At 36.9% G+C, this 27518-nt stretch overlaps 2 protein-coding genes across 2 annotated transcripts; both read left to right on the top strand.

Annotated features, from left to right (window-relative positions):
* The first annotated feature begins 3711 nt into the window (after positions 1-3711).
* On the top strand, positions 3712-14747 carry LOC149097687 (salivary peroxidase/catechol oxidase-like). Its single transcript, XM_089279837.1, has 8 exons — positions 3712-3823; positions 4465-4510; positions 9011-9614; positions 10267-10510; positions 10955-11139; positions 11817-12109; positions 12809-13374; positions 13887-14747. Exons 2-8 carry the CDS (start codon positions 4497-4499, stop codon positions 13952-13954), a joined length of 1974 nt encoding a protein of 657 aa, XP_089135963.1. The 5' UTR covers positions 3712-3823; positions 4465-4496; the 3' UTR covers positions 13955-14747.
* Positions 14748-16530: 1783 nt separating this feature from the next.
* Positions 16531-17085, top strand: LOC149097686 (uncharacterized). The gene has a single exon (XM_089280413.1). It carries the CDS (start codon positions 16531-16533, stop codon positions 17083-17085), a length of 555 nt encoding a protein of 184 aa, XP_089136539.1.
* The last annotated feature ends 10433 nt before the right edge of the window (positions 17086-27518 follow it).

Here is a 27518-nt window from a genome sequence, read left to right as displayed (position 1 = left end):
AGCGAATGAATGAACGAACTGATGAACTAACGAACGAAACGCGCACGCAAATATTATTCTGTGCAAATATTGACGTCAGGTACTTGTTGTCTCTAGCATATTGTATTGTTACAATAGTCGTAATATATACTGTTTTTGTAAACAAAGTTTATTCGTCAGCAAAACAATCTACAACCTAGATATTCTGATCAATACTAAGCTATCTCCTCATTTTATATTTAATTGAAATATCAAAAGCTTATCGCGTATAACTCACCAATATTACGTAATAATGTTTTTAGTGCCGATAAGAGCGGATATGAAGAGCTCAATTGTTGGGGGAGATCGTGTGGAAAAGTGGTCTGATGCATGTCTAAAAGAGGAGCATAAAATAATTTTCATTTGTGCACGTTTACCAGTCGTTATTTAACCACCTATACATACTCCACTTTGATGACTATAAAAGTTATTACACCAACCTATTTGTTCGACGATTGTGTGCTCGTTACTAGATAACTATTGCCCAACTAGTCATGCGTTACCGTTATTCGACACTGCACAATGTCGTGACAGGATAGATTTCTGCCACGGCGCCTTAAATTGTTACTTGTGCTTCCTTAAGGCCCGAGTCATAAAATGCAAGCGTTTTGGTTGCCAAAAGGGGGGTCATGGTCCCAGGCGTTCCATGCGTAGACCGTGGAAACTGGGGACGAGAAACGCGACAATGCTCGCTCTTCATGACGAACATGCGGTGTTTTGCGAAGAACTCTTTTGCAAGAATCGCACCTTATACGTTCATCTCACATAAAAAGATGTCGATCGTTTTCGGAAAGGGTCGGTCCAAGAAATAAAATTGCTTGAAAGCCAGCCAGGTAAGAAAAGTTCACGCTCGAAACTTTCTCGTGAGATAACAACTGTGCCGATCGAGTTCAAACTACCAAAACACTGACAGAAAATAGGCAGTCAATGACTGTATGTGGCTACCGCTGTTATTATTTAGAACATTGCAGTAAAACAAATCATATTGCAATAAAACGAGCTAAATACGAAAACGGTTTTGGACTCGCAGCTCATTAAAAACATGCGACTTGTTTCTTGCACCGCGCAAAATATGTCCATCACCAAATTTGTAACGATAAGACTTTCGGTAACTTGAATATTAAATATCTTACCTCCAAGTTAGTTGGCTTTCTAGTAGGGTGCAGGAAAAAATAGCGTGTGATTTTCGAGGCAAATTGTGCGGAAAAATTAAAACTTCGATTGTGCGGGGAATTGTGCGGGATTATTGACGAACCAATGCTTTTGATAAGTCCTGAGGAAAATCTGCTTTGACGATAGTTTAGCCAAATTTATTTCGCTAGTAGTTCAAATATATTTAGTAGTCTTAGCAATCGCCAATTCTTTTAGAAAACTGTGTCTGACTGCTAAAGAAAATCATGTTGCGTGAAGTGAACCAGACTAGTATAAAACCAAAATAAATAGCAAAACAAAATGATGCATCTTCCCTTATAAATGAGTTCCTTTTTAAAATCCTCCAGTCTTGACTCAATAAAAATATGTAGCTTGAATATTTCTTCATAAGCTTCGTTAAGGGTCGCAAATTCATGGAAGTTATCCGCAAAAAAACACCACTTGAAAGTTTATGCAAAAAGTTTATTCGCTCTCCAATTAAGGAGGTATGACTCTTGAAAAGGGTTTAAGATCGCAACACGGCAAAGATGTTCAGCTGCACAATTTACTCGCATCGTCACGACCAGTGAACGAACGTCGCACAATTTCTGCTAGCAATGTAATCGCCATAAGTTGTAAAAAGACCTGGAAAATTCTTTGCAAACAATTTCTCCATAAATGCGTAGACAGCTGTGCTTTATCCTTGAACCAAAATGGTTTAAACTCCAAATTGCGATTGGATTAGGAGCATACTCAACAAAGCAACTTAAATAGTAAATATCTTAGCGGAACTCTTGTACTAAAATATCCTGATTCTGTAATTTGTTTTTATTGTGTCCAATACGCGTTTCCGTAAAGTACAATTTGATACTGCGATACGAAGCCCGATTAAACGCTATGAGAGCGTCTAGTTCACTGATGCCTGAAAAAATTGTGAGATGTTAATGAAGCTAAAAGCTAAAGGATACCTTGCCTTTACAAATTGAAAAGTAAAACATCACTTCTTTGGCCTTACGTTTACATTGTAGGACCAACTCCCGCCAATCTTCCGTATACTTGCTCTGGCCTTTTAAAAGGCTTATTACCACATGCAAATATGGAAATGCCTGAATTTGAAATATTTATTTTCAAAAAGAATGAAATAAACTGCGACGATAAAGTTTTGTATACATAAGCAAAAACTGACTTTCATTATTTAGATTTTCAGCTGTTTATTTTAAGACATAAGTATCTTATATTTTCAGGAAGAAAATCTTGCCAAGTAGGCACTTGTACACAGATCGAGGAACTACACCAATACTTGTTAGTCCATCAGTCTCCGACGTGGGTTAATGACGTCAATATGATTCAAATTAATATTTGAGTCATGATTAGGTATTATTACATCGATAATTGAAATAAGAGAAAGCTTTTGCCCCTTGTTCGAACATCCCGTGCAAGTTTTGAATCAACCCAAATCGCATAACAGCGCTATAGCAATGTCCTTTTAATCGGAGTGTTCATCCGACAATATCTACAAAAACAAACCTGAGTTTCCGCTTAAAACCTCTAATAGTTTAGCTGGTTCATTCTGGTCCCGTGACACAGAAAGGGAAACTCAGTTACGTAATAGACCAACCACATAGTTTTCAAAAACTACTTTGCTAGTTTTTTTATTGCACTGTTTAAGATACAACTTCGAGAAAACATAATGACTGAAAGATATATCGCAATGAAAAGAAAACTGCCAAGGTCTTTACTGACAAATGGAAATGCCTTATGTTAAAAGATTTTGTTCCAGAAAGTTAGTCACCACCAACGTTTCAATAGGACAAATTAATGTTCTCATGCTTTTAAAATTTTTCATCGGTAGCGCCTAGTGTTAATTTATATCTTTATCTATTGTAGTCCTTAAAGTGCTGTAATTTTATTTTTAAATAGTATCTACTTTACTGTATGTTTTTTTTTTTTTTTTACTGAAAGTGTATGTTTTATACGAATATAAAAAAATAGAATAATAAAAAAATTGTGATATTGCCTTTTGAAAACTGAACTTCAATTACGTAAAAAGAGATATATTCTTGAACCAATATCACCAACCGGATTCAGGATAAAGCATGCGCACAACATCGACAGAGCAAGCTTCAAAAAGAAAAAAAAAAGAAAGAAAGAAAGGAAAAGAAATAAAATAAAGGCACGGACCATTCTTTCGTTTAACATATTTTTTGGGCTTTTGGCCTTCTGAGGCAAACGCCCTCATCACGAGCTCATAACATCATTCTGAGTTATGTAACAGAACACTTAATTTCTTTTGTTCCATTAGAGAACTTCAAAGTCCACATAATCATTGGTATTGCGGTTTCAGCAATGTTATAATTGCTGTAACGATTTACATTATGAGTGATTTCGTCACAAAACAAACACAGTGATATTGCTTTAAGCTACATGTTACCACTTGCGTGGTCTGGTAATAGTTCTGCAAGGACCACGGACAAATTTAGATATCAGCTTTAAAGTTTAAAGTGCTTTTGTTATTTGATGACTTATAACTGTCAATACTTTGCCCACCGTTTGGCATATAAGGGAACACGATCAACTCATTTCACCTCAGCAAGCCGGACGTTCTTCGCTGAATAACTGAGCTTCTTGACGGAATCGTTCTGTTCTCTCTTGAGTTCTCCTCTCCAAGTAACAGGTATTGTACGATTACATACATGCACGATACATTTTCTTAGTCTGATGTTAAAATCTCAATTTCTGTCATAGAAGCAAGGAAAAAGTGATAAGTGCGACTGAGGAGGCTTGTAGAGCGAAATATTTTTGGTTCGCCAGAATATTTCCTTTAAAGGGCATGAGAAAACATGGAAGTTTTATTTTTCCTCTTGATTTATTCATTTGCATGGGTCTTATCTTACTTTGTAACTTTACTTGTATACTTGAAGCTTTCGCTTTTGAGTTCTCAATTCGCTAACTTCAAACCGTGGCCTTTGCAAGTAAACGCTATTTTTTTCCTCTTTCACAAACTCTGGCCACTTTAAAAGGGCTCTAACAAATGACAACTTTGTTCTTTTTACTTCTTTTTGTAATGTCAGGGGTAAAAGATTGTTAATAAAACGAAAAAGCCGTTAATTTTTTTAATTTAGACCTACATCATAGCAAACTCGGGCTAAAACTAACAGTTTGCCAATTTTGTGTCGATGGTTGTGTCGCTCTCGCGTGGTTAATGTCACATACTGTTTCAGCGACCCACTCGTGGCAATATAGAATACAAGCGTTATGAATTAGTTTGCCACTACGTTTGCCAGTACTGATATAGTACTCTGTATGATTCAACAGGTGTAAAGTGGGAGCTATTAGCCAAAGGCAAAATGTACACCACAAGGTATGTTTAAGTTACGATGAATAAATTGATGTCATTTTGGTGATATCGCGCAGTTTCTAACGTTCAACTCAGACTTTGAAACGTTTTTGAGCTGAACTTAATAAATTATCAAACAGCTCACAGCTCCAAGCGCCGAGGGTCTTCATGTGTTTCAGTGAAGTTATTTTGCTTTTAAATAAAGACTATACAGTATACGATGGGTGTATGTCGGTATATTTGACAATTGTCATCGGCGTATTTTTAGGGTATTTTTCTATTAGCGTAGTTAGGACTAGTTTTAAGTATTTGTAACATATTTTTGTATTTCTATTACTGTTTCTCATGTTTAGTTTTTAGTTTATGTCTAGGGCCTCTAAGGATATCAGTTTTTGTAACTGTAAGAGTTACCCTAGCTAAATAACGTATCTTTTTCTTATTCTATATTTCTTCAAAGGCAGAGCAGGCCTAAAATCCCATTCTTTCATCGTTTGAACGAACATCGCAAAATGTCATGTCGGTAATGCCTCGATAGGCTTAGTCGATTTTCTTTAAAGCAAACATTCCTGTTTTGCATTATACGCCCAGAACACAAAACTAATGCTAAGCACCAATCGGTAAGGCAACTAGTTAAATAGCCCCCTCTTAAACGCCATTAATTTCATACCGGGCAAACGCAGTATGGAATGATGTCGTCATATGATACGATAACTACGTCATGTTATCCATTCGGGTCGGCCACCGTGTATTTCTGTTCAAAGGCTCTAGCTGGCACTAAGCACGGAAGATAAGATGAGATGAGATGAGATGAGATGAGATGAGATGAGATGAGATGAGATGAGATGAGATGAGATGAGATGAGATGCGATGCGATGCGATGCGATGCGATGAGATGAGATGAGATGAGATGAGATGAGATGAGATGAGATGAGATGAGATGAGATGAGATGCGATGCGATGAGATGAGATAAGATACGAACTCTATTAACGCGTCGAAGTCGCTAGCATACAATGTATACTAATTGGGGACCTCTAACTACGATTACTTATCTAATAATTAATAAAATATGAAATATATGTACGTATGTAAGTGTTTTAAAATATATATGTAAAACAAACAATGAGTCATGCAGTAAGATCAAGTGTTAGTTGTTACATAAAGAACAGTCTTTGCAAGTACTGTCCAGCGGGCTAGTAAAATCAACGGAACGCAGAAATGCTACTATGAAGCCCTAAAACTTTAAAAATAACTGTATGAAAGTGAAATTTTGGTAATATGGACAAGAAAATTCCAAACGTGGATAAATACAGGTTGTCAAAGTTAAGTTGCTGTGGGACATTAAGTTCGTCCATCCACCGAATTATGAGCCATTAACATTTTTATTTACTCAGTCTTTCCTTCCTTATTTTCCTCCTTCCTCCCATCCTTCCTTCCTTTCGGTAGTATAATTAACACTTATTCCACGAGCAAGCCTTTGATATGGGATGATAGATAACCAACAAGGTGTGTGACCAACGCCGAGATGGCCATAATCGCCTCGTTACCAACAAGCGCTGGTGGAATGATTTTTTGGGGTCTTATGCACTTCATGCATACAGACCTCTAAGTCAGAAGCTGATCTTGATTGTCCGTTAGTCAGTCAGTCAGTCAGTCAGTCAGTCAGTCAGTCAGTCAGTCAGTCAGTCAGTCACTTTGAGGACGAGGTGACATGTGACAGACCTCTGGGAGTATTAATAGTCTGGCAGGTAGACTGAGTACTAGTAATTGCGAGTTACGTCGGCCATTGCTTCTGGCGTAGAGTTGTTGTCGTGTAATTGCAGCCGTTTTACCTGTTTTGTGAAAATTTAGAGGAGCTTTCCCTCGCAAATTAATTGTTCAAGGTAAGTTATTTCTATCTCAAAATCGCTCTGTCGTGCTGTTTATGATTTCATTTCGACAATTAATTTTATATGAGATAAAGCCATGAAAGCGCCAAAATATCGAATATTTCAAAGCCGTGGATTTCTGTGTGCATAATTGCCAAATTTATCGGCCGGGGAAGCTCCTGTTGTAGTAAAATGGTAATTTCTTTTTTAGGCTCTTGATGAGAATTTTTTCTCACTGGGTTTTTAAGTTTTTAAAAATGACAGTTGTATAATAGTACACTTTTTAAAATAAGTCCAAGAAGAAAAAGATGAAAAGGTATTTTTTATTGCCTTCTTATGCACAAAATACAAATATAATACAGTAGAGATACAATACATACAAATACGATAATACTTTATTGCAACTCCCTACAAGGGTTTTTCAGTTACAAGACTAGTCTACATAACTATCATACTAAAATAACTAAAACAATAACCAAATAACTAAGGCAATAAATATGCATTAAAAAATTAGTCAGATACAATGGATTGGAATTACTTTTTGTAAATTCATCATGATAGATTTATCCGAAAAAAGTAGGTAAACAATTCTTTTCCTAAAAACGTTGACAGAGTCTGAAGATTTAACATCGTCTCTTATATTATTTCAGAGCCCAGCACCACGGTAGGTGAAGGACCGGTTGATCGCGTTGTTTAGTATTTCTGGTGTGAATTTGTGTGCACAGAGTAAATTTGTCAATTAAGTACTCAGGGAAGAGTTTATTAACATATTTAAAGATCATTACGGCATTGTTCAAGTAAAGTCTGTCATCAGCAGGCAGCCAATTTAGGATACAATGTGCAAAGTAACGGTGCAAGTGTAATTTACATTGTATCAAGAAAAAAACAAAACACTAGTAAGGCAGGTAAAACTTAAATGAAAAATTTCTACTTATTATTGAAATCTTCCACTTGTTTGTTTTTAAAGCGATTTGCTTGAGTAAGTCAATCCTCTCTAACCTTTTTGCCGTGACGTTTATATGAACACTGGATTGAAGAATAACAATAATTAAGAGTGGGAAAATCATCAACAAATGTACACAATGTTAGCTGAAAGAAGCCCCACATTGCGGAGAATTACTTTTCAAACACCTTCTCAGTGGGAAAGGGTGACCCCCTCCCATACTCTCCCCGAACGATGCACAATGCGCGTCTTAATTTGTCCAGCCGCTTCGCGGCATGTTTTTCACGCAAAGCTTAGCCGCCTACTTTTAGGATGGAACCCGCTACTCAAAAAAACAAAACAAAACAACTGACGGCCCTGCGGTGCTGAGTTGTTGATGTTGTTATGTATTTAAACAGGCTTAGTCATTACAGCAGCAAAACCTCTTGACACGACATGTACAAGTTCACACGACATGTGTAAACAGTGCCAAGTTCAGAGAGTTAAAACTCACATGGGACATTGCACAAAATAGGGCTAAATTGAGAGATTGTTGTTGCGTTATGTCCCAGTAGGACTAAGAGCTAAATAGATAATTATTATTAGAGGATAAAGTAAGTAAGTAAACAGTATTCTGCCATACATTTCCCACTTGAAAATTGTAAAGACTTGCTATGTCTACCTACTCACTTATAGCAATTCAACTCCCAGATATTGACATTTGAAAACAGCATTCCAACCGAAAGGAATAAAACTAAGCATAAGACCCCAAGTACGCATTGCGGACCTACTTTTTTTAATGGCCCCAAAATGTGGAAAATTAAACTAAAAGAAAAACTGAAACGCCCCAAACATTTAAGCGTATGCTTCCCACATTTGTAGAGCGGATTATTATTGCTCATATACCATGATGGCCGCTGAGGCAATGAAAACTCTTGAAGTACGTTATCTCATAATCCATTTTTTAGCAATGATAGTTACCACTTATTATTGCTATTATGTCATACATTATAAGACATGGTAACATTTAAGACGTCAAAATAATAATAATAATAATAATAATAATAATAATAATAATAATAATACGGGTTTGATGAACCACACGATGTTTTTGAAGTTCATTATTTATTGAAAATAATACATGTTTCGGATGAGACATCATCCATCGTCAGTTATACAGTGAAAAAAATTTAAAAAGAATATGCAATAAATAGTACAACAAAGTGAGATATTAACAAGAATAATTAAGGATGAAGGCGCGAACCAAAAAAAGGTAAAACTATTTAAGCTAAGAAAGGAGACAAATTAGTATGATGTTTGACCTGGGAATTTAAAGACGGCTGCTCCCAAAGGATGTGTATGGCTTCCTTGATTTTCAATTTCAAGCTTGTGGAAGCAGAGTCGAGAAATTTAAAGCATTAAATAATGAACTTCAAAAACATCGTGTGGTTCATTAAAACCATATCTTACTTGGTGCTGCTACGAAGCCTTAATAATAGTATTAATGATAATAATAACAATAATAATTTCTTTTTAATAGTAATAATGTTTATTAGTGGCTTATAAAAAATTACAACTGTAAAAAATTATTATTATTAATAATAATAATAATAACAGTAGAAAAATATAAGTAATCCTAAAAGACATATACTATATGAGGTATAATTTGTCAAATAGAACCTATGAATACACTGTGATGTTTAACGTTTAATTTGTCACTCTTTTCTCTAATGCAGCTTTCTCTTTGGAATGCTACTTGTCATTGGCTGGTATGAAACACCTGATGCGTCAGTTTCTTCTTCCGCACAACTACTGCTGGATACGCTGAGCCTCCCAAACTGCGAGGCTTCACTCGCCAAAAGATTATTATGTCTTAAACACGGCAAGTATCGCACGTTTGATGGCACATGCAACAATCTCTGCAACATTACAACCGGAGCCGCCTTCACACCACATCAACGTTTCGTTCCTCCTGCGTATGAGCCAGACTTCCAACCTCGGCAATTCTCTACCTTGCAATTTACCGGCGGACCATTTCCCCTTCCAAATGCAAGACAAGTTAGCAAGAAGGTATTTGCCAGTTCTGAAGTCCAAGCGGATTTTACCCACATGGTAATGACGTGGGGTCAATTTTTGGACCATGACGTCACGCTAACTGAGTTTACTGTAGGGGTGGACCCACAGACCGATTGTGGCGTGAGCCAGAACGCTTGTCCCAGCCTGCTTGAGAAGCCTGACTGCTTTGGAGTCAACATCACCAGCGGTAATAATCTATTAGGTGACCCTAGCGCAAACTGTACTCCTCTCGCCAGGTCAGAAAGGAACGGCAATGGCGAGCAGGTCAGTTGTTATCCTTGATGATACATAGAACAGTTTCTAATCTTCTGAGATTACACGTTGGTCAGTTTCTTTTTCTAAATTACACGCAGTTCATATATGGTCAACTTTCTTATCATAGACAGCTAATAGATCAGTTACTGAATCATGACTTCACATAATGCACATGTCATGGAAGTCACTTTGGTTTTACAGTGTTAAATACTCATTAAAAAAAAGGTAACATTTAAAGAGCAAAGTGGCTAGACAAAGAAAGACTTCAGCAAATGTTAACTACACTAGCTTCTCGCAAAATTTTAATGACCGCATTAAATAATACTTTAGACAATATTATGTTACTCAGTAGTTAGTTATCTTTAAGGACAACGTGAAAAGGGATAGCTATACTATCATCTATTTAATAATGCTACCGTGTGAATATATCTTCCTTCAAAAAGTAAGTTGCAACAAAGTTCTGATACGAAAACAAAATATATTATTTTGGGCAAGCATGCCATGTTATTAGTTCTCTCCAGTTCAGACTTACACTATTAGGGATTAGTAGAAATCGTATTCTATGTAATTCTGCAGTTTCGTTGGCTTATAAACAGTTTAGCGTCCTTAGGAAAATGAATGGTTGTCTCTAACCTAAATAACCTAAATTTTTCCACGACAGATAAACGAGATAACCGCTTACATTGATTCGTCACAAGTGTACGGTTCAGATCTCGAAACAGCGGACAGCCTTCGCAAATTCATAGGGGGTGAACTTCTGGTTGATGCCTTTCCTGACGTAAATCAACTACCAGTTCTACCGGTGGCTGAATCTGCGGGCGGTGAAGCAGGCTTCTGTAGATCTAGCGATCTTGTAAATGAACCTTGCTTCAGAGCTGGTGATCCTCGGGTGAATGAAAATCAAGGTGGGAGAAATTAGTGACGTAACTTCAAAATCGTGCTGTTAAGAAGTGCGAACTCAGCTTAGAGATAACACTAGCTCATAATAAAACTGAACAATGAGACACAAATACCTTGTAGTGTTTACCGGCAGGCATACATGTTTATTTGAATTTCGCTTAGAACGGTTTTCAAATGAGTTTCGTAGAACCAATATTAAAGTAATCACTCTAGCCAATCACAAAGGACACAAACAATACAGTGAACCTATCAAAACTCCAAGTGCATGCATGTGGCTGACGCCAAGCGCGGGAAAACATGGACGAGCGAGTGACGATTAGTTTAGGTTTCACTTCTGATTAAATGAAAAAGTGCGCAAGTTTTGTAAGTCAATCGTGTAGCGGAGTAATGCAAAAGTGAATTTTTACTGAACTCTACTTAAACAACCATTATATTCTCTTGTTTGACAGCTTTAATGGCAATGCACGCTCTGTGGGTTCGTGAACACAACCGCATTGCCAAACTCCTACACTTATTAAATCCATGGTATAATGACGAGAAACTGTTTCAAGAGGCGCGCCGAATCGTTGGTGCCATGATACAACACATTACATATAATGAATGGTTGCCAGCACTCATCCCCAGTCAAACTTTGGTAAGATCCAGATGGAAGAACATAATGTGATAATTCATCCTTCTTTTCTCATTACGAAAAAAAATACGTAGATATCCATTTATTTGTAACTTCTAAATTATAAGAAAGTTCTGTTCAAAGGGTTACGTGATCACACAAAAAAAGGGCTTATCCACAAACTTTAAGTGGTACTATGATCAAATTTTTACCTCTTGAATTGTAAGCTTAATCACATAGAATTCCACGGAAGACAAAAGCGCCATTTTCCATTTGCAAATATCTGTATTAGTTCCGAAGATATTAAAAATGTGAGATATGTAAATCCGCAACTTATGATGCACTTTAGGGTGACGTATAAAAAGTACTCAGTACTGCTCTAGACTGGTCTCCTTTCGGCATTTCGTACGCTTCTTCAGTGGTTTCGGCAAAACTTCGGACATGCATCATATCTCGACGAAACACGTTAAAGCATGAATCAATAGTTGAATTATTATTTTGATCCGGGGCGCTCCAATTGTATGGATTTTAATGACGGCGTACACACCTGCAAAACCTATTTAGCATCAGCAGTACACCTTTATAATCTAAGAGATTCTGAGATCAAACTAGACTTACCCAAGCCGCGCACGAAGTACTGCAAGCGCGGCTCTGTTCCAAGTGAATGGATATTAACAACGAACGACCGTCTTCTGTTTCAGAGGCAAGAAGCAGGAGTTGCGTTAGAGGCACCTGGAACATTCTTCGACGGTTACGATCCTTTTGTAAAGTGTGTAATGTTCAACGAATTCTCTACGGCTGGTTTAAGAATAGGCCACACCCTGATTCGGGAAACCTTTACACTGGCGGATGGAGTTCGTAGAGTGGACCGCCTGAATGAATCTGTAGTCGATTTTTTTGACCCAGCAGTGCTCTACGAACTAAACTTAGGAGTCAATCCCTATACAGGTTTATATCTTGGATTAGCTTTGGAAAGAGCCTTCGAATTTGACCGGTATGTGTTCATTGTTTAGGCTTGTTTTGTAAGACAAAATAAACTGATTGACAATCGGAAAGCAAAAACTTCATTTCTCGATTGTCTTTCAGTAGCCCTTGAACTGTAATTTACATAACACAGACACTTCGATCTCATGAACCGTGATCTAATAACGAAGTAGTTAAATGACTTTATTATATATGCGTTTTTATTTGGGGGAGAAATGGTCGCAATCAAAATGAGGGTGGTTTAATGTAATACTTCTCAAAGAGACGTACTGACTAACAGACACTATTCCTCCAAACTATTAAATATTGACCTCACTCGGTCGATAATCATTTTATAATACAACAATGTGTGTATGTGCGTGTGAGTGTGTGAACTTTTCATTTATCAGGGTGTTTACTTTCTTTTTTCGCTTCCCGTTTAAGTTCCCGATTGAATAGTTCTGCATCGGAAAACTCGGTCAGTATAGAAACTTCGTTGTCAGAATATTCACTCTCTATCATTAAAACGCATCGATTTTGCTAGGCCTTGCCCTTAAATTGAGTTATTTTGATAACAGCAACTGTTAAAAGGACACCAAATTCATGAGTAGATCCTTTTACAAAAATATAATGATCTAAATAGCAAGATCGGGCTTTCATGTCAAACAGTTAAAAACGATTCTCCAAAAAATCGTGTTTGACAATAAATTAGTGTTTTTCTTTCTCGTAGGAATATTGCTTTGGCGGTGCTGGAGAAACTCATAATACCAGGACCACACGATGGTATTTTTGGTGACCTTGCTTCTATAAACATTCAGCGTGCACGAGATCATGGCATACCAGGCTATATCGAGATTTCAAAACTTTGTGGTGGTCCAGCAGCTACAGGTACCGGCTTCAATGATCTTACAGATATACCATTTGCTCAGCGGGTGAGACTGGAAGACACTTACAGAACTGTCGAGGACATCGATCTATTTGCGGGAATATTGAGTGAAAACCCTATAGAAGGCAGTGAGATGGGAAGAACCGCCACCTGTCTGTTTCTCAAACAGTTTAAGGACTGCCGCGCTGGTGATCGCTTCTGGTATGAGAGAGACGACCCTCTCACAGGGTTTACCATAGGACAACTGACCGAGATAAGAAAGGCCACTTTAGGTCGAGTGATATGTGACAACTCAGATGGCGTGTTCACTATTCAGCCCAAGGTCTTCTTGCGAAGGATTAACAATAGTGTAAATGATGATGTGTCCTGCAGCGATCTGCCAATTGTCGACTTGAATGTTTTTAAAGAGAGTAAGTACTTTTTGCTATCTATTTTCATTCTGGAAATTCTACTGCCGATGGAAAAGAATTCTTTTTTTTTTCTTCGAATATTTTGAAAATGTTTTAACAAATTACCCCGAGAGTAAATATTCCACCAAACTTGTCTTAAAAGTTAACGTAACTAGGTTTGCACCGTCTTATGAAACTTTGGCAGTTACAACCTTGAATGTAATGTGCAGCGTCTTCTAACTGGTCGACAGTAATTTAGAAGTAGAAGATTCAGAGGAATAGTCCGCATCGCTATTCTCTCTCTTCCCCAGATCGGTAACCAAGAATCGGAATGTGTGGGAAATGAGCTCGCTGAGACAGACGTAAGGCTCGTGAAAACAAAAGGGTAGCTGTAATATTTTCTTCTGCTCCCTTTTCGCGCTGTCAATCACCAATAACAAGAAATACTACAAAATTCTAGGAAAGATGGCGATAGTTTATAATGCAGAACAAGTACTAAGTGAAATATTAATTTCTTATGTCTTGATTGTTAGGTCCCAAATATTCCGGTGCTCCTAAATTTTCCCGGAGTGGTGGTTTTGGCGGAAATGTCGCTGCTTGAAGTTTTCCCAGGGATCCATTCTCGAATTTGTTCCATGCAAGATTTTATTTTAGTTAGTCAAAAACGATGTAGTTGATGTTAATAATGAATGTAACACGCCTGAGTTACAACCTACGCGGCCGTCGAATAGCTACTTTGATAACCAATATTATAATTGATAAAGGATTAAATTGCCTTGTTAGTCAATAAGTATAAGCAGTCATTAATTGTTTTTTTCAATCGATCCTTCTCTTTTTAGGAAACGCACGATAAATTGCTCTATTCAGGAAATGTCGTCTGCTGTTTTATAACTATTGGGTGTTTGCCAGGGTTGAAATAGAGAATCGGAACATATTGCTTCTCCTTAGCAGCTTGTTTATTTCCTCTTCTATGAAAGAGAACCCAAAGATCATATTCCGCCGAAACTTTCCCGCGTTAGTTACATGTAAAACTAGTAAATTTGTAACAAAAGAAACTTCGTTATTATTGCCGCAGACTCCGTGGCACTTACTGAAACCTCCAATTAATTTCATCAGTCGATGAGGCGACTCGCTCACCGATGTGGGATATAATTTCGGTCAAGTAAAGATCTCTACCTTCAGTACTTCTCGTGGAAACGCTCCTCAGTTGTATTACTCGATAGCATTGTGTATTAGTTTGATGTGGTTTTATTGTTTACACCAACTCGGCTGGAAACAGAATTAGAACGCACTATTCCGTGATTCGACGTGACTATTTGATAATTAGATTAATTCTTGTTTATCGGTGAAATGAAAATTTACGTTTTGAATAAAACAAAATCGTTCCTCTTCGACTTTTCAGCAGATATATTTAACTTTTATATTCCATTTATCTCTAGCAGTGAGTTAAAAAAATACACATCTTTCTTATATTTTCTTGGAAACAAAGGTATCTTGTTGCATACATTGGCGAGGAAAACAAAAGTATCAAATTACAAACGTTGGCGTGAAAAGTAATGCTACAAAATGAACGAAACTCGGGATACCATACCACAATAAATTTAAAAACCGTCTTGACAAACGGTAATTGTAAGTTATTTTTGGGCAAAACACAAGCATGAAACATACACACGGCTAAGATTATGTCTTATCAAGTTTTTTTCCGCTCATATTCTGCAAAGGGGAAAAGGCCTAATTGACTACCAAGGGAGAGAACAACAGGGGTGAGGACCTGTGTGACTACTGCATCAGAGCCGTAAATTACACTGCAATATCTGAGATTGTTTCACTAGTATTGTTAACACTAACGGTGGCAACAGAATAAGAACGTGCTATTCCGTGACTCGACGTGACTATTTGATAATTAAATTAGTAATTGTTTATCGATGATATGAAAATTTGCCTCTTGAATGAAACAAAATCATTCCTCTTCCTTTTTCTTAAGTTATTTAGCATTATTTCATTTTTCTCCAGCAGGAAAAAAAGCGAACAAATCTTCCTTTATATGTTTTCGAGAAAACAAGGATATCATGTTACAAACTTTGCGAGGCAACAAAAGTATCAAGTTACAAATCTTGGCGTTAAAAAAATAAAATCATCACGTTTGCTACTTCAACGTATTAATGAATTTAAAATGAACGAAATTCAACGTAAAACACCACAGTAAAATTTAAAAGCCGTCTTGACAAACAGTAATTGTAAGTTATTTTTGGGCCTTGAATGAAAATACGCACATTTGCCTTTGGCAAAGTCAACAAATGTAATCAAATTAAATCGAGCAGCCAATGAAATTTAGCTGCTCCCACGGTTATTAAATTCTTTCCAACTAAAGCGTCACGTCTGTAAGCGGTATCACAAGGAAAAAACTAGAATAAATAACATTGTATTATTTCCGTAGGGAAAAGGACATGATGATGATTAAGCCTAATTTTTCGATAAACAATATTAAAGTTTTTTTTGTCTTGGATCACGTCACTCTGACGCGTGATGACGTGAGGGACGTGATTTAGTTGTTTGCCGGTTCCTTGCCATCCGCCATTTTGGAAAGTGGAAGGAAGAAAAACAAGTGATTACGTTTGTGTTCATCAAAGCTGTAAAGAGTGTTGCAGTGTTCACGTTTACGCTGAACACTGCCTTTCGGAAACTGCGCTCACAAACTAGCGAAACAAACCGCACACACACGCACCACACCGTTAGCAAGGGTCCAACACTAAATCGAAGCCTCTAGTACGTGAACGCTTATTTCGGTCGGGCCAGCTTGCTAACCGTAGTATCTGAGCACAAAGCTCTTGCATAAAGCATTTGAAGTTGAATTGAGTTATTGAGAAGTTATACTGTTGGAAAGACTGGTCAGAGACGAATCGAAGGAAGACCTAAGCTGATTTGTGGGGGGAGTATTGAAAGGTAAGACTTATCAGTTTTATAACTTACATGATGATTTCTCTGATGCAATATCGGGCCTCCGTGGGTTTGCACGATGTATTTTTAAAAGCCAAAGAATTATCGCATTGTGTAAAAGGGCATTTTTGGTGGACTTTGTGGTTTATGTTTTATCTGGAAGCGATATACCTGCCTGCATTGCAGAGACAAGTACGTTTATGGCAAATTAATTATTTTGCTGGGCTTTGGTTTACTCAAATGTCGCTGTATAGCTTCTACTTTCCGTTGTTAATTAGATTAGCTAACGATGTTGAAACGAAGCCTGGACCTCTCTTTTTTATGGAGTCGTCAGAAACAGTTAAAAGTAATCATATGTCATCGGAAATCAACCAAACGTGCGATAGTCCGTCCATGTTGGTGTTAGCGTTCAGATTGGCTCAGCTGGGATTAAGACCATTAGATGTTGGTGGTGCAGGAGATTGTTTCTTTAGAGCAGTTTCACATCAGGTATATGGCACTGCAGCTTATCACTTGGACGTACGCGCAGTTGGTATTGAGCATTTGAGGTATCACCCTGAATCGTTTATTGAAAGCAATATTGAATACTCGTGGTTGGAATATTTAAATAACATGTCTAGACAGGGAACTTGGCGTGACAATCTCATTATACAAGCAATTGCTAATGCATTAAACTGTACAATTTATATCATTGAAAGCGCTGAAAACTTTGCAGAGAGTAATGTGATAAATCCTGTCAATATGCAGGGAAGACCCAGGGCGCTTTATATAGGTCATTTAGATGAAATTCACTGATTACGTTTCAACAACACCAATCGAGAATGAAGAATCAAATGTATATTTACAAAGACATCAGAGTGAAATTCATACTCAAGGTCAAATATTAGCGAAACAACCTGAAGAAACTATACTACTAAATGAGAAAAATCAAGCATGTAACACACAGATGGTCAACCCAATAATCCAAAAATCTCCGGATACTTCTGTTACCAGTGATGTTCTGAAAAAACGTAAAGAATTCATGAGGCAATATATGAAGGAGAAAAGGGCTAATAGGCAATTCAGAGAGGAAGAAAATAAGAAGAAACGACAAAAACGGAAAGAAAATCTTGAAAATCACGGGAATGTCAAAGGTAAGCTTCTAACACGTATAAAATGGCAAATCCAGAGAAGGTCAAACAGATGGAGAAACAAACAAAAGCAAAAAGACGAGAATGTAATCTAGCTAAAGTTAAGGAATGCCAAAGACGACGTTTTGTCAAATATAAAGAAGCAAATCCTGAGAAAGTCAAACAGATGGACATAAAAACAAAAACAAAACGACGAGAAAATAATCTAGAAGGAGTAAGAAAACGTCAAAGACAAGATTTTAAAAAGTATAAACAGGCAAATCCAGAAAAAGATCAACTAACCTACAAAAGAAACAGAGCTTGCCTTCAAAATATGATGGATAATTCACAGAATGGAATTTATGTTCAAGGCAAGAGCCAGAATTCTAAACAGAATGGGAAAAAGACAAAAGAATTTTAAGTCAAAAATAAATTCCTACAAGAGACTGCCAAGCCTAAACGAAAAAGAAATGATTATTTAAAGGAGGAAACTAAAGAACAAGGTTGCCACAGTAAAGAATGTTTCCATGACTTAACTGTGTCGGAACTGACTAAAATGTTTCACGAGAATATCAAATGTGGTCCGGAATATATCTGTACTTCCTGTGATCAGTTATGGTACAGATCATCTGTGAAAAATGTAATCTGGACCTTTACAAAATGTGCCCACAAAACATTCTTACATTATGCCTGACTGGAGTCAAGAGTATAAGTGATACCGAGTGGATTTGTTCTACATGTCACTCTAACCTTAAAGAAGGTAAATTACCAAGTTGCGCAAAAGCCAATAAAATGACATTTCCTGACAAACCAGAAGTATTTAATTAGACTGTTCTTGAAGAAAGGCTCATATCACCACGTATACCATTTATGCGGATTAGGGAATTACCTACTGGTGGTCAATTGAGTATTCATGGGAATGTTATCAACGTACCAGCTGATGTCAACTCGACTGTAAATGTTCTCCCTAGGCCAGTAAATGAATCCCAGACAATTCCAATCAAACTAAAAATACGTCTTAGTTACAAACATTACTATCAATTTCAGAGCATCAGACCTTGCAAAGTGTTAGAAGCTGCAAAATATTTAGTTCGGACTAGCAAATTATTTCAGAATGAAGGTGTACAAGTTGCTGACAATTGGTTGAATACACTAAATGAAAATGATGGGGAGATGTCACATTTTCTTGAAAGGCAGCATGTGTAAAGCTCAAATACAGTTGAAGATGTGTATGAAAAACATACGAACCAGGGTGAAGAGAATATGTTTTTAGAGAATGCTAATGACAACAGTGACAATGACAGCGATGATGAATGGTGTGAAGAAACAGTACGCCCATCAGGAATTATGGACACTTTGCTACAAGAACCAGACATGACTGAACATGGGGATAACATAATGAGCTTTGCACCAGCTGAAGACAACAGACCTTTAGGAATATTTATTGATAAAGATTCAGAATTTTTGTCATTTCCCTCGATATTTTGTGGAAAACGAAGAGTTGATAATAGTGAAAGATTAGTTCCTGTGCATTACAGTACCATCTGTAAGTGGGAGTTGCGAAGTCAAGATAGAAGAGTAGCACAGAGCGTCCCCAACATTTTTTATAAGCTGAAGAAATTACAAATCAAGCAAATTCAAGGCAGTGCATCACTTTCTCTTCGCAAGTGCAAAAGAAAGGGTAAAAAGTATACAGCCGGCGATTTGAAATCAGCTGGTTCTTGGGAAAAGTTGATACACCTTGATGAGGGCTTCAGAGTATTTAGAAATCTAAGGGGCTCCCCTCCTTACTTTGAGAGATGCAAAAAGGACTTGTTTGCAATGATTCGTCAGCTTGGTACATTTGCTTAAGATATTAGGGCGGCTTGTTGATAAGAAAAATTGCACTGACGACGAAATCCAAGTTATGACATGGCAAAAGAAATCAGACTTAATTAAAAGTGATCCTGTCACTTGTACTAGGAACTTTGAACACATGGTTCAATTGTTACTTCGTGACATTTTGAAAAGTACACTGAAGCCCATTGGTGAAATAGTTGACTTTTTCTATAGAGTTGAATTCCAACAACGTGGTTCTCCGCACATACATTCTTTATTCTGGGTGAAAGATGCTCCTCAATATGGAAAAAAATTCAAATGAAGATATTGCTAAATTTGTTGATAGGTTTGTTGTATTTAAGGTTGACTCAGGAGAACTGGGTGATTTAGTTAATTTACAAAGACACCAGCACTCAAAAACATGCAAAAAACAGGGTCATAAGATCTGCAGATTCAATTTTCCATTACCACCAATGCCAAGAACAATGATTTTAGAACCTCTCGCTGAAAACACTTTTAATGAGAATGAGAAGGATTTAGTGAAGAAAAATTACGAGAAAATAAACGAACTATTAGACAATTTAAAATACAATGATAAAATGAACTTTGAAGAATTTCTCGTAAAACTGAACAACGATATATCATGGCTGTGAGATATTCACTAAAGCGTGACACACTTCTGCTAAAAAGATCTCCATCTGGAATGAGAATCAATAGTTACAACTCGGATTTGTTGAAAGCCTGGCAAGCTAACATGGATATACAGTATATCTTGGATCCTTGTGCTTGTGCTGTTTATATTTTGTCATATATTACTACAGGACAAAGAGGAATGAGCAAATTACTAAGAAAAGCATCAGAAGAAGCAAGCTCTGGTGATAAAGACATCATAAACAAAGTCAGACACATTGGAAACAAATTTCTAAATGCTGTTGAGGTCAATGCACAAGAAGTAGTGTATTTGGTTTTGCAGATGCCTTTAAGAAGGTCATCTCGGGAATTCCAGTTCAGTTATTAATACGTCCAATCCAGAAGAAAGAACATTCCTTTTAAAAACAATGGATAAGCTTCAAGAACTACCGAATAGCTCTGAGAACATTGAGTCAGGTAACTTGATCAAAAGATACCAAAGGAGACCAAAAACATTAGAAGAATTATGTCTAGCTGATTTTGCAGCATGGTATAACTGTGACAAGCAAAGTAAAAGGCAGGTAGAACATATGGGTCAGGTTAAAACATCTCTTTCTGATGATTACTTGCCCGAAATTGATTTTAGTGATAATGTTGATGATGATCTCACCAATGATAAAACAGAAATGTGTGAAGAATATGACCTAAAAGGTGGATTGAAACTAGTGAAAAGACAAAAATCTAGAATCATTCGTTCAGTAAGATTTAACAAAAACAAGGACCCTGAGAATTATAGCAGAGAATAGTCAATGCTGTACACTCCTTGGAGGAATGAAAACAAGGATCTTATCCAAGACCGTGAAACTTTCCAAGAAAGATATGAGCAACTCAAGAACACAATAGCCCACAACAAACGGCAATATGATTACCATGCAGAAGTGCTTGATGATGCAATAGAAAATGTTGAACTGGAAGAATTTGTGGATGTGGCCCCAAATACACAACATAGAGATGAAGACCAAGAGATAGGGACAAAACCAAGTCCATTATTTGGATGCTTTGATCCAGGCACAAATAAACAGCACAACCAATATGATTTAATGGATGATATTGGTATCTTTCCAAGAACCAATGATGATGAAGATCTTGTAGTAAAACGCATGACTGATGATGATTTTAGAAAACTTGTTCGTTCACTTAACGTGAAGCAAATGGAATTTTTGAGTTATTTTTTTGTAAAAAAAATACCTCTTAGTTGGCACGTCGGGTATGTTATGGACGGGTCAATGGGTGAGTGAGTGAGTGAGTGAGTGAGAGATGTATGTATGTCACACCAATCAGATTGGATCTACTATGAACAGCCAATCAAATTTCTTGTTGTAAAGGTAAATGATTCGTGAGAAACACAAGGTATGTAAAACACAAGGACTTTGGTAATTGAAAAATAAAGAGTGACGTGTACGTTGCCGGTTTGTGATTTTTAGTCCGGTTTGGAGGGGAGTGTGACAGTTACATACGTACATTGGGTTGTTTTAGAGTGCATAATTTTCAGTGTAATGGTGGCTAGTTATGAACGAGATGAGTCTTGAGTTTTGAAGCAGTTCATGAGTAGTAGGCAAATGGCACGAGTTATTTTTATTTTTAATTACAAAGGGTAACTTGATACTTTTGTTTTCACGAATCGTCGGTTCTAGTTCTTAGGACATGTTTTAGAGGAGACGAGACTATTTAGATTTGAAGCAGTTCTAACGTTTACAATAGTAAGTGCAGGTAACAATTGTTTTGTTCTTATTGCATGCAAATATAACGAGATATTTTTATTTTTTAGTTACAATGGGTAATTTGACACTCTTGTTTTTCACATGGTAGTAAATTCAATTAGAGCTGACGAATCGTCGCGACTTGTTCCCACGAGATGTTTGCTATTTTTAGTTACAAATGGTAACTCGACACTTTTGTTTTTCATATGGGAGTAAATTCAATTAGAGCTTACAAGTTATCGCCTATTGTTCCCAGGATATTAAACAAAAAAGCTTTCCTTTCTAGAGTGTTTTTACGTCTCTGCAGTAGCAGTTTAATATTTTTATTTGATGGGCATTTTATGACATTCTTTCCAGTCCGCTATTTTTAAAGGTAAAAAGTATGAAAACTGTTCAAATGTTCTTTGAAGACTGTGTGGCACCAAGTTAAAGTGCAATTCAATTAAATCAGACTTTCAACGTGTCAGAGAGGTTTTTTCTCTTTCTTTAAATTTTCGGTGAAGTAGTGTTGTTGCGTTGTGTTGTGTAAAAAGGGTAAACTTACTACTCGTATAAAATGCAAAAGTTCTCTTAACTTAAGTATTTTTGAGCAAAAATTCCTCTTGGGGGCTGGAAGGCTTCCCGAGGGGGTACTCCCAGAAAAATTGGTTGGGGGTGTGCGGCCCGCTTCCCAAAACCCTTACCCTGTTTATGACCAAAATCTGCGATATTCCTTACCCTATTTATGACCTGACCAAAAATTCGAAACCCTATTTACGACCTGACCCTCAAATCAAAACCCTGATTCAGACCTGCGTTATAATTAGCTCCCTATTTCAAACCAATGTTAAATTACCGCAAACATATAAATTTGTGAAGGGCTTTTGTTGATTTTCTTTTCGATAATGATGAAAAAGTGGCTTCTTCTTAAAGCATACCCATATCAAGGCTAGAGTGCAAAAACCGTACCCTATTTATGACCAAAATGGCCAAAATCAGCTAAAATCGATACCCTATTTATGACCAAAACGGCTGAAAAACCATACCCTTCGGTGCCGTACAGACCTATATAGTCCATATAAGATCACGTAGTCCTTCCCCGGGGAAGGGCTACGTGATCGATGAGTGAGGGAGTTATGCATGTGCGCGTGTCAGACCAATCGCAGTGTGGGTTGTATCAAAGAACGAATAAAATTGCCTGTTAGAAAATAAGATGGTATCTACATTAATCTGGAGACGTGTCAGATTACTGTAGTTTGTTCAGTCAAACATTTTATGGCTTACTATTTAGTTATCTTACCATTACCGATGTAACATCGTATGTACATCATAAACTCGCAGTTTCTTTCTTGCTGTACATCGCAACCAAAAAAACTTGTCAAATCAACCAAATCATTACTGTAAACAGTTCCATGAATGCTCCTATCTCCGAGACTTATAGTTCACAAAAAAATAACTCTTGCACGCCTTGCGTGCCTATGTTTCTATCATGTCTTGAATTCGATCAAAACTAGTGATGAAGCACTTACACTTTTTTTAAGTGGTGGGGCTGGCGTTGGCAAAACTACAGTTACTAATGCTTTATATGAAGCTTTGATCAGATATTTGAATAGTATACCAGGTGAAAACCCTGACGACATTAAAGTACTTAAAGTAGCACCAACAAGAAAAGCAGCATTTAATATAAGTGGTAACACTCTTCACTCTGCTTTTAAAATACCTGCTAACCGAGGTTTTGAGTATTGCACACTTGATAGAGACAGACTTAACACTATCAGAGCACAGCTGAGGAAACTTGAGGTTATTTTCATTGACGAGATTAGTATGGTAGGCAGTGGCATGTTCACGTTCTTGAATTTACGCTTACAGCAGATCATGAGCACACCAAAACCCTTTGGAGGAGTTAATTTGATAACTGTTGGTGACCTGTTTCAGTTAAAGCCAGTTTTTGACAAATAGATTTTTGAGAATTCAAAAGATGCCTATAGTGCATTAGCCACGAATATTTGGCAAAAACATTTTAAGATGTATGAATTGTCAGAAATTATGAGACAGAAGGATGACAAAGAATTTGCAGAGCTTTTAAATCGCCTAAGAGAAGGAAAACACACAGAACAAGATATTGAGGTCCTAAAAGGGAGGATTTTAAAATTAAAGCCCGGTAAAAGTGATTATCCCATGAACATCACTCACTTGTTTAGTACTAACCAAGCAGTAGATGGTCACAATGTTAAAATATTTAACAACTCCAAAAATATGGCAAGCCGTTTGTAGCAAAATTTAATCCTTGCGATATATGTTTAATCCTTTAAATAACGGTTTTATTTAAAGATAGAAAAAGGCATTCAATCCAATGGTAAATAAAATTTTTGGTTCAATTCAATCTTTTAATTTTCACGATTCAATCCAATACCTGGAATATTGATTCAATCCAATACCTAAAATATTGATTCAATCCAATACCTGGAATATTGATTCAATCCAATACCTCGAATATTGATGCAATCCAATACCTGACATATTGATTCAATCCAGTACCTCAAATATTGATTCAATCCAATGCCTCAAATATTGATGCAATCTTCCCGGGCCGAGCGCGGCCAACAGGAACGAGAGTAACTGAGCACTAGAGAGCATTGAAAACATGGCGGGCGAAGGAGAACTAGATTTAGAAGTTGAGTTTCCTAAGTTTCTTGCAGACATCTTGGATAAAACGGCAATAATTTTTGAGAATTTTGACTCAGAAGTTGCAGAAGCGCACGCCGAAGTTCTTGATCAAACCATTAGTCTGCTTAGGTAAATGAGACATTGCTAAAACCGAGACACAAGGGACACGGAAAATTTAGATTACATTACCGCCGCTTTTGTAGATGTAAGTTAACCAATTTTTATGTGACAAACATATTTGTTTATTAAAAGCTGTGTGTGCTAGCTTTTTGTGGCAAATAACATAAACTGTGCCAAATTTTGCTACCACATTGGTCTTTGGTATTGTGCATATTTCTGCTGTCCAGTCATTACTGGCACACTAAACTTTGAACTGTAAACAAAATTTTTGCTGTGCCGTGTGCACAGTCAAACATGTTTCTCACAAAAACTGCTTGTGTAAACCTGGCTTTAAGTTATTTTTGAAATAAGAACCTTTACATTTTACAAGACAGCAATCATTGAACATTGGGATGTGTTTTAAGTTTTTCAATGTTGTTGTCTCATGTTTTGCATTATTTAACCCACATGTGGTACTTCTTTCCTAAAAACGATGTTTTTCTTGATATTCTATGACAAACATGGCACCAATTTGTTGTGAATATTATCGGGTACCCAGGGCTCAAGGCTAACACTACTACCAACTAGCCACACATTTCAGTTTTGAATAGTAGATTTTGCACTTTCACTAGCCATTGTGACAATCATGATGGAATGGAGTACTGGTCTACTGGATGAAAACAAAATTGAGAATTATCCTGACAAAGTAAAACTGAAGAGAATAGAAACTAATGAAAACAGGGAAACTATGAGTGGATTTCGTGGAAATAATTGCCTTAATAAGCATATGATAAATATTTAACTTTTAAAGGGAGATAAAAGAAAATGACAACACTGATAAAAGTACATCAGAGATTGAACATAAGCATATTCAAGAAAAGCAGGATTCGTGTTTGTGGGAGTGAAATTTTCTTAGTGATTATTATTAACATTTTAGATACAACAAGAAATGTCCAAGATTGACCACTCTTATAAAAAAGTCAGTGAAGCTATGTATGAAAAAGGCTAGCTGGTGCAAAGTTAGTTTTGGCTAGTGATATGAGTCCTGTTAGTAGCCATTACGCCAGTGCATCAAGTGGTTAGTCTTGTGTCCTGGGTACTTTTGAAAATAAGATAACAAATTAACCTTACAACATTTTAACATCTGTTTTGATAAGCACCTGAAAAATCTACAAGGCAGAGTAGTGCACATGGCAGTTATCAAATGCCCTGATTTCTCTTCAGTTTAGTTGTGTTGCTAGAAGTTAGGCATTCTGTAATTCAAGCAGTTTCTGAGTTTTGTATATCAATGAAAAGGAAGATGAGAAAATAATTTACTTGATACAGGGTGAGGTTTTCTGTTGTGAATTGAGTTGCCAAAATACTTTAAGGGTCATAATCTCCTTTACCCAGCCCACACACATGTAGTATTATGCAATTGTCAGTTGCCCAAGTTTAACTGTCACTAGTTCTAGAGCCTCTTGGAAGATGTCTACTCCCATTTGACTTGATTATCTTAAGGGATCTAGCCTTTCCAATACAAATGACTGCACTGAATCATGTTGTCCCAGGTCAATTTCTTCAACTACAATATTGTTATCACTGTCCAATGGAGTTGGACCATCAGGATCATCACCATAGTATTCAAAATCATATGACTTTCCATTTGAAAGGGGATTTTCAGGCTGCATCATATGATTAAGCCACATTTGGTATGGCAACCAGTTTTTTTTCTATTCTTACATTTTGGTGGTTGAAAGTTTCAGTGAACTGGCAAAGAGCAAGGTTTAACCTTGGTTGAAAAAGTAGGTGTAAGGTGGAAAGATGCACTGAATTATCAGTGTCCAGGATGCCTGACAATTCCATACTACAAAAAGTGTAAAAGTACAAGTGGGAAGCACAACGGAAACATCCTTCCACAATCTTTCAATTTGTTGATGGCCCTGCAGTGAAGCTGCCCCTCTCCTCTCTTCTAACCTGCTCCATTGTATCGCACACACTAACGTTTTCAACACCATGATCTACTCGTACTCTCGAAGGCCAAAATTCTCCGTCTCTCTTAACGGCATCCAGAAACAATTCAAGAACGGTTTCTGCTTTATTGTTGGCACTACATTTCAAAAACATTATTCTCCGAGAAAATCCGTCTATACAGCCGAATTAGTATTTTCCATCGGATCAGAGAGTGATGTCCATCCAGATGCCAAAGCGAATTTACACACCCCATCTCAAGACAGTATTTTGGGGATCTAATTTTGCTAACCTTTCTCTTATTCTTCTCCGTTGAACCCGTAACCCAATGGACTTAAAGAGACCTGCAATGAAATTATATCCATACTCTTGAATGATTTCGGTTCCTTATCAGGTAAGCTGTTGAAACCCCTCATATCTTCTCAGCCATACTCTGTCAATCTTCTGTGAATTGTCCATTTCCAAACTCCAATCATCTTTGTTATCGTTTTCCAGATGAATCCTAGTCCTCAAAGTTCCTCGAACACCTCAACAAGAATTTTACGAAATGGTCTTCCATGATTCCAACTTCTGAGTCAAAATTCTCAAAAATTATTTCCGTTTTATCCAAGATGTCTGCACGAAACTTAGGAAACTCAACTTCTAAATCTAGTTCTCCTTCGTCTGCCATGTTTTCAGTGCTCTCTAGTGCTCAGTTGCTCTCGTTCCTGTTGGCCGCGCTCGGCCCAGGAAGATTGCATCAATATTTGAGGTATTGGATTGAATCAATATTTGAGGTATCGGATTGAATCAATATTTCAGGTATTGGATTGCATCAATATTCGAGGTATTGGATTGAATCAATATTCCAGGTATTGGATTGAATCAATATTCCAGCTATTGGATTGAATCATGAAAATTAAAAGATTGAATTGAACCAAAAATTTTATTTACCATTGGATTGAATGCCTTTTTCTATCTTTAAATAAAACCGTTATTTAAAGGATTAAACATATATTGCAAGGATTAAATTTTGCTACAAACGGCTTGCCATACAAAAACCAAAAAGTAAACATTTGTGCAGTTGACATTTTAATTGGAGATCTATCCGATGAACTAAAAGAGAAAATGAAACAAAAAATCCCAAATGATCCAATCAAAACCATGGGATTATTTTCTGTTTGTTCTGTCCATGTTGCAGCAAAGTATGACCTAACAACAAATGTGTCTGTCCTTG

The sequence above is a fragment of the Orbicella faveolata genome, unplaced genomic scaffold (genome assembly GCF_042242905.1).
Source record: "Orbicella faveolata isolate gen_17 unplaced genomic scaffold, um_ofav_v1 contig_47, whole genome shotgun sequence".
Lineage (NCBI taxonomy): Eukaryota > Metazoa > Cnidaria > Anthozoa > Scleractinia > Merulinidae > Orbicella > Orbicella faveolata.
Note: the sequence above shows the minus strand (reverse complement) of the source record. Positions and strands in the feature narration are given on the sequence as shown.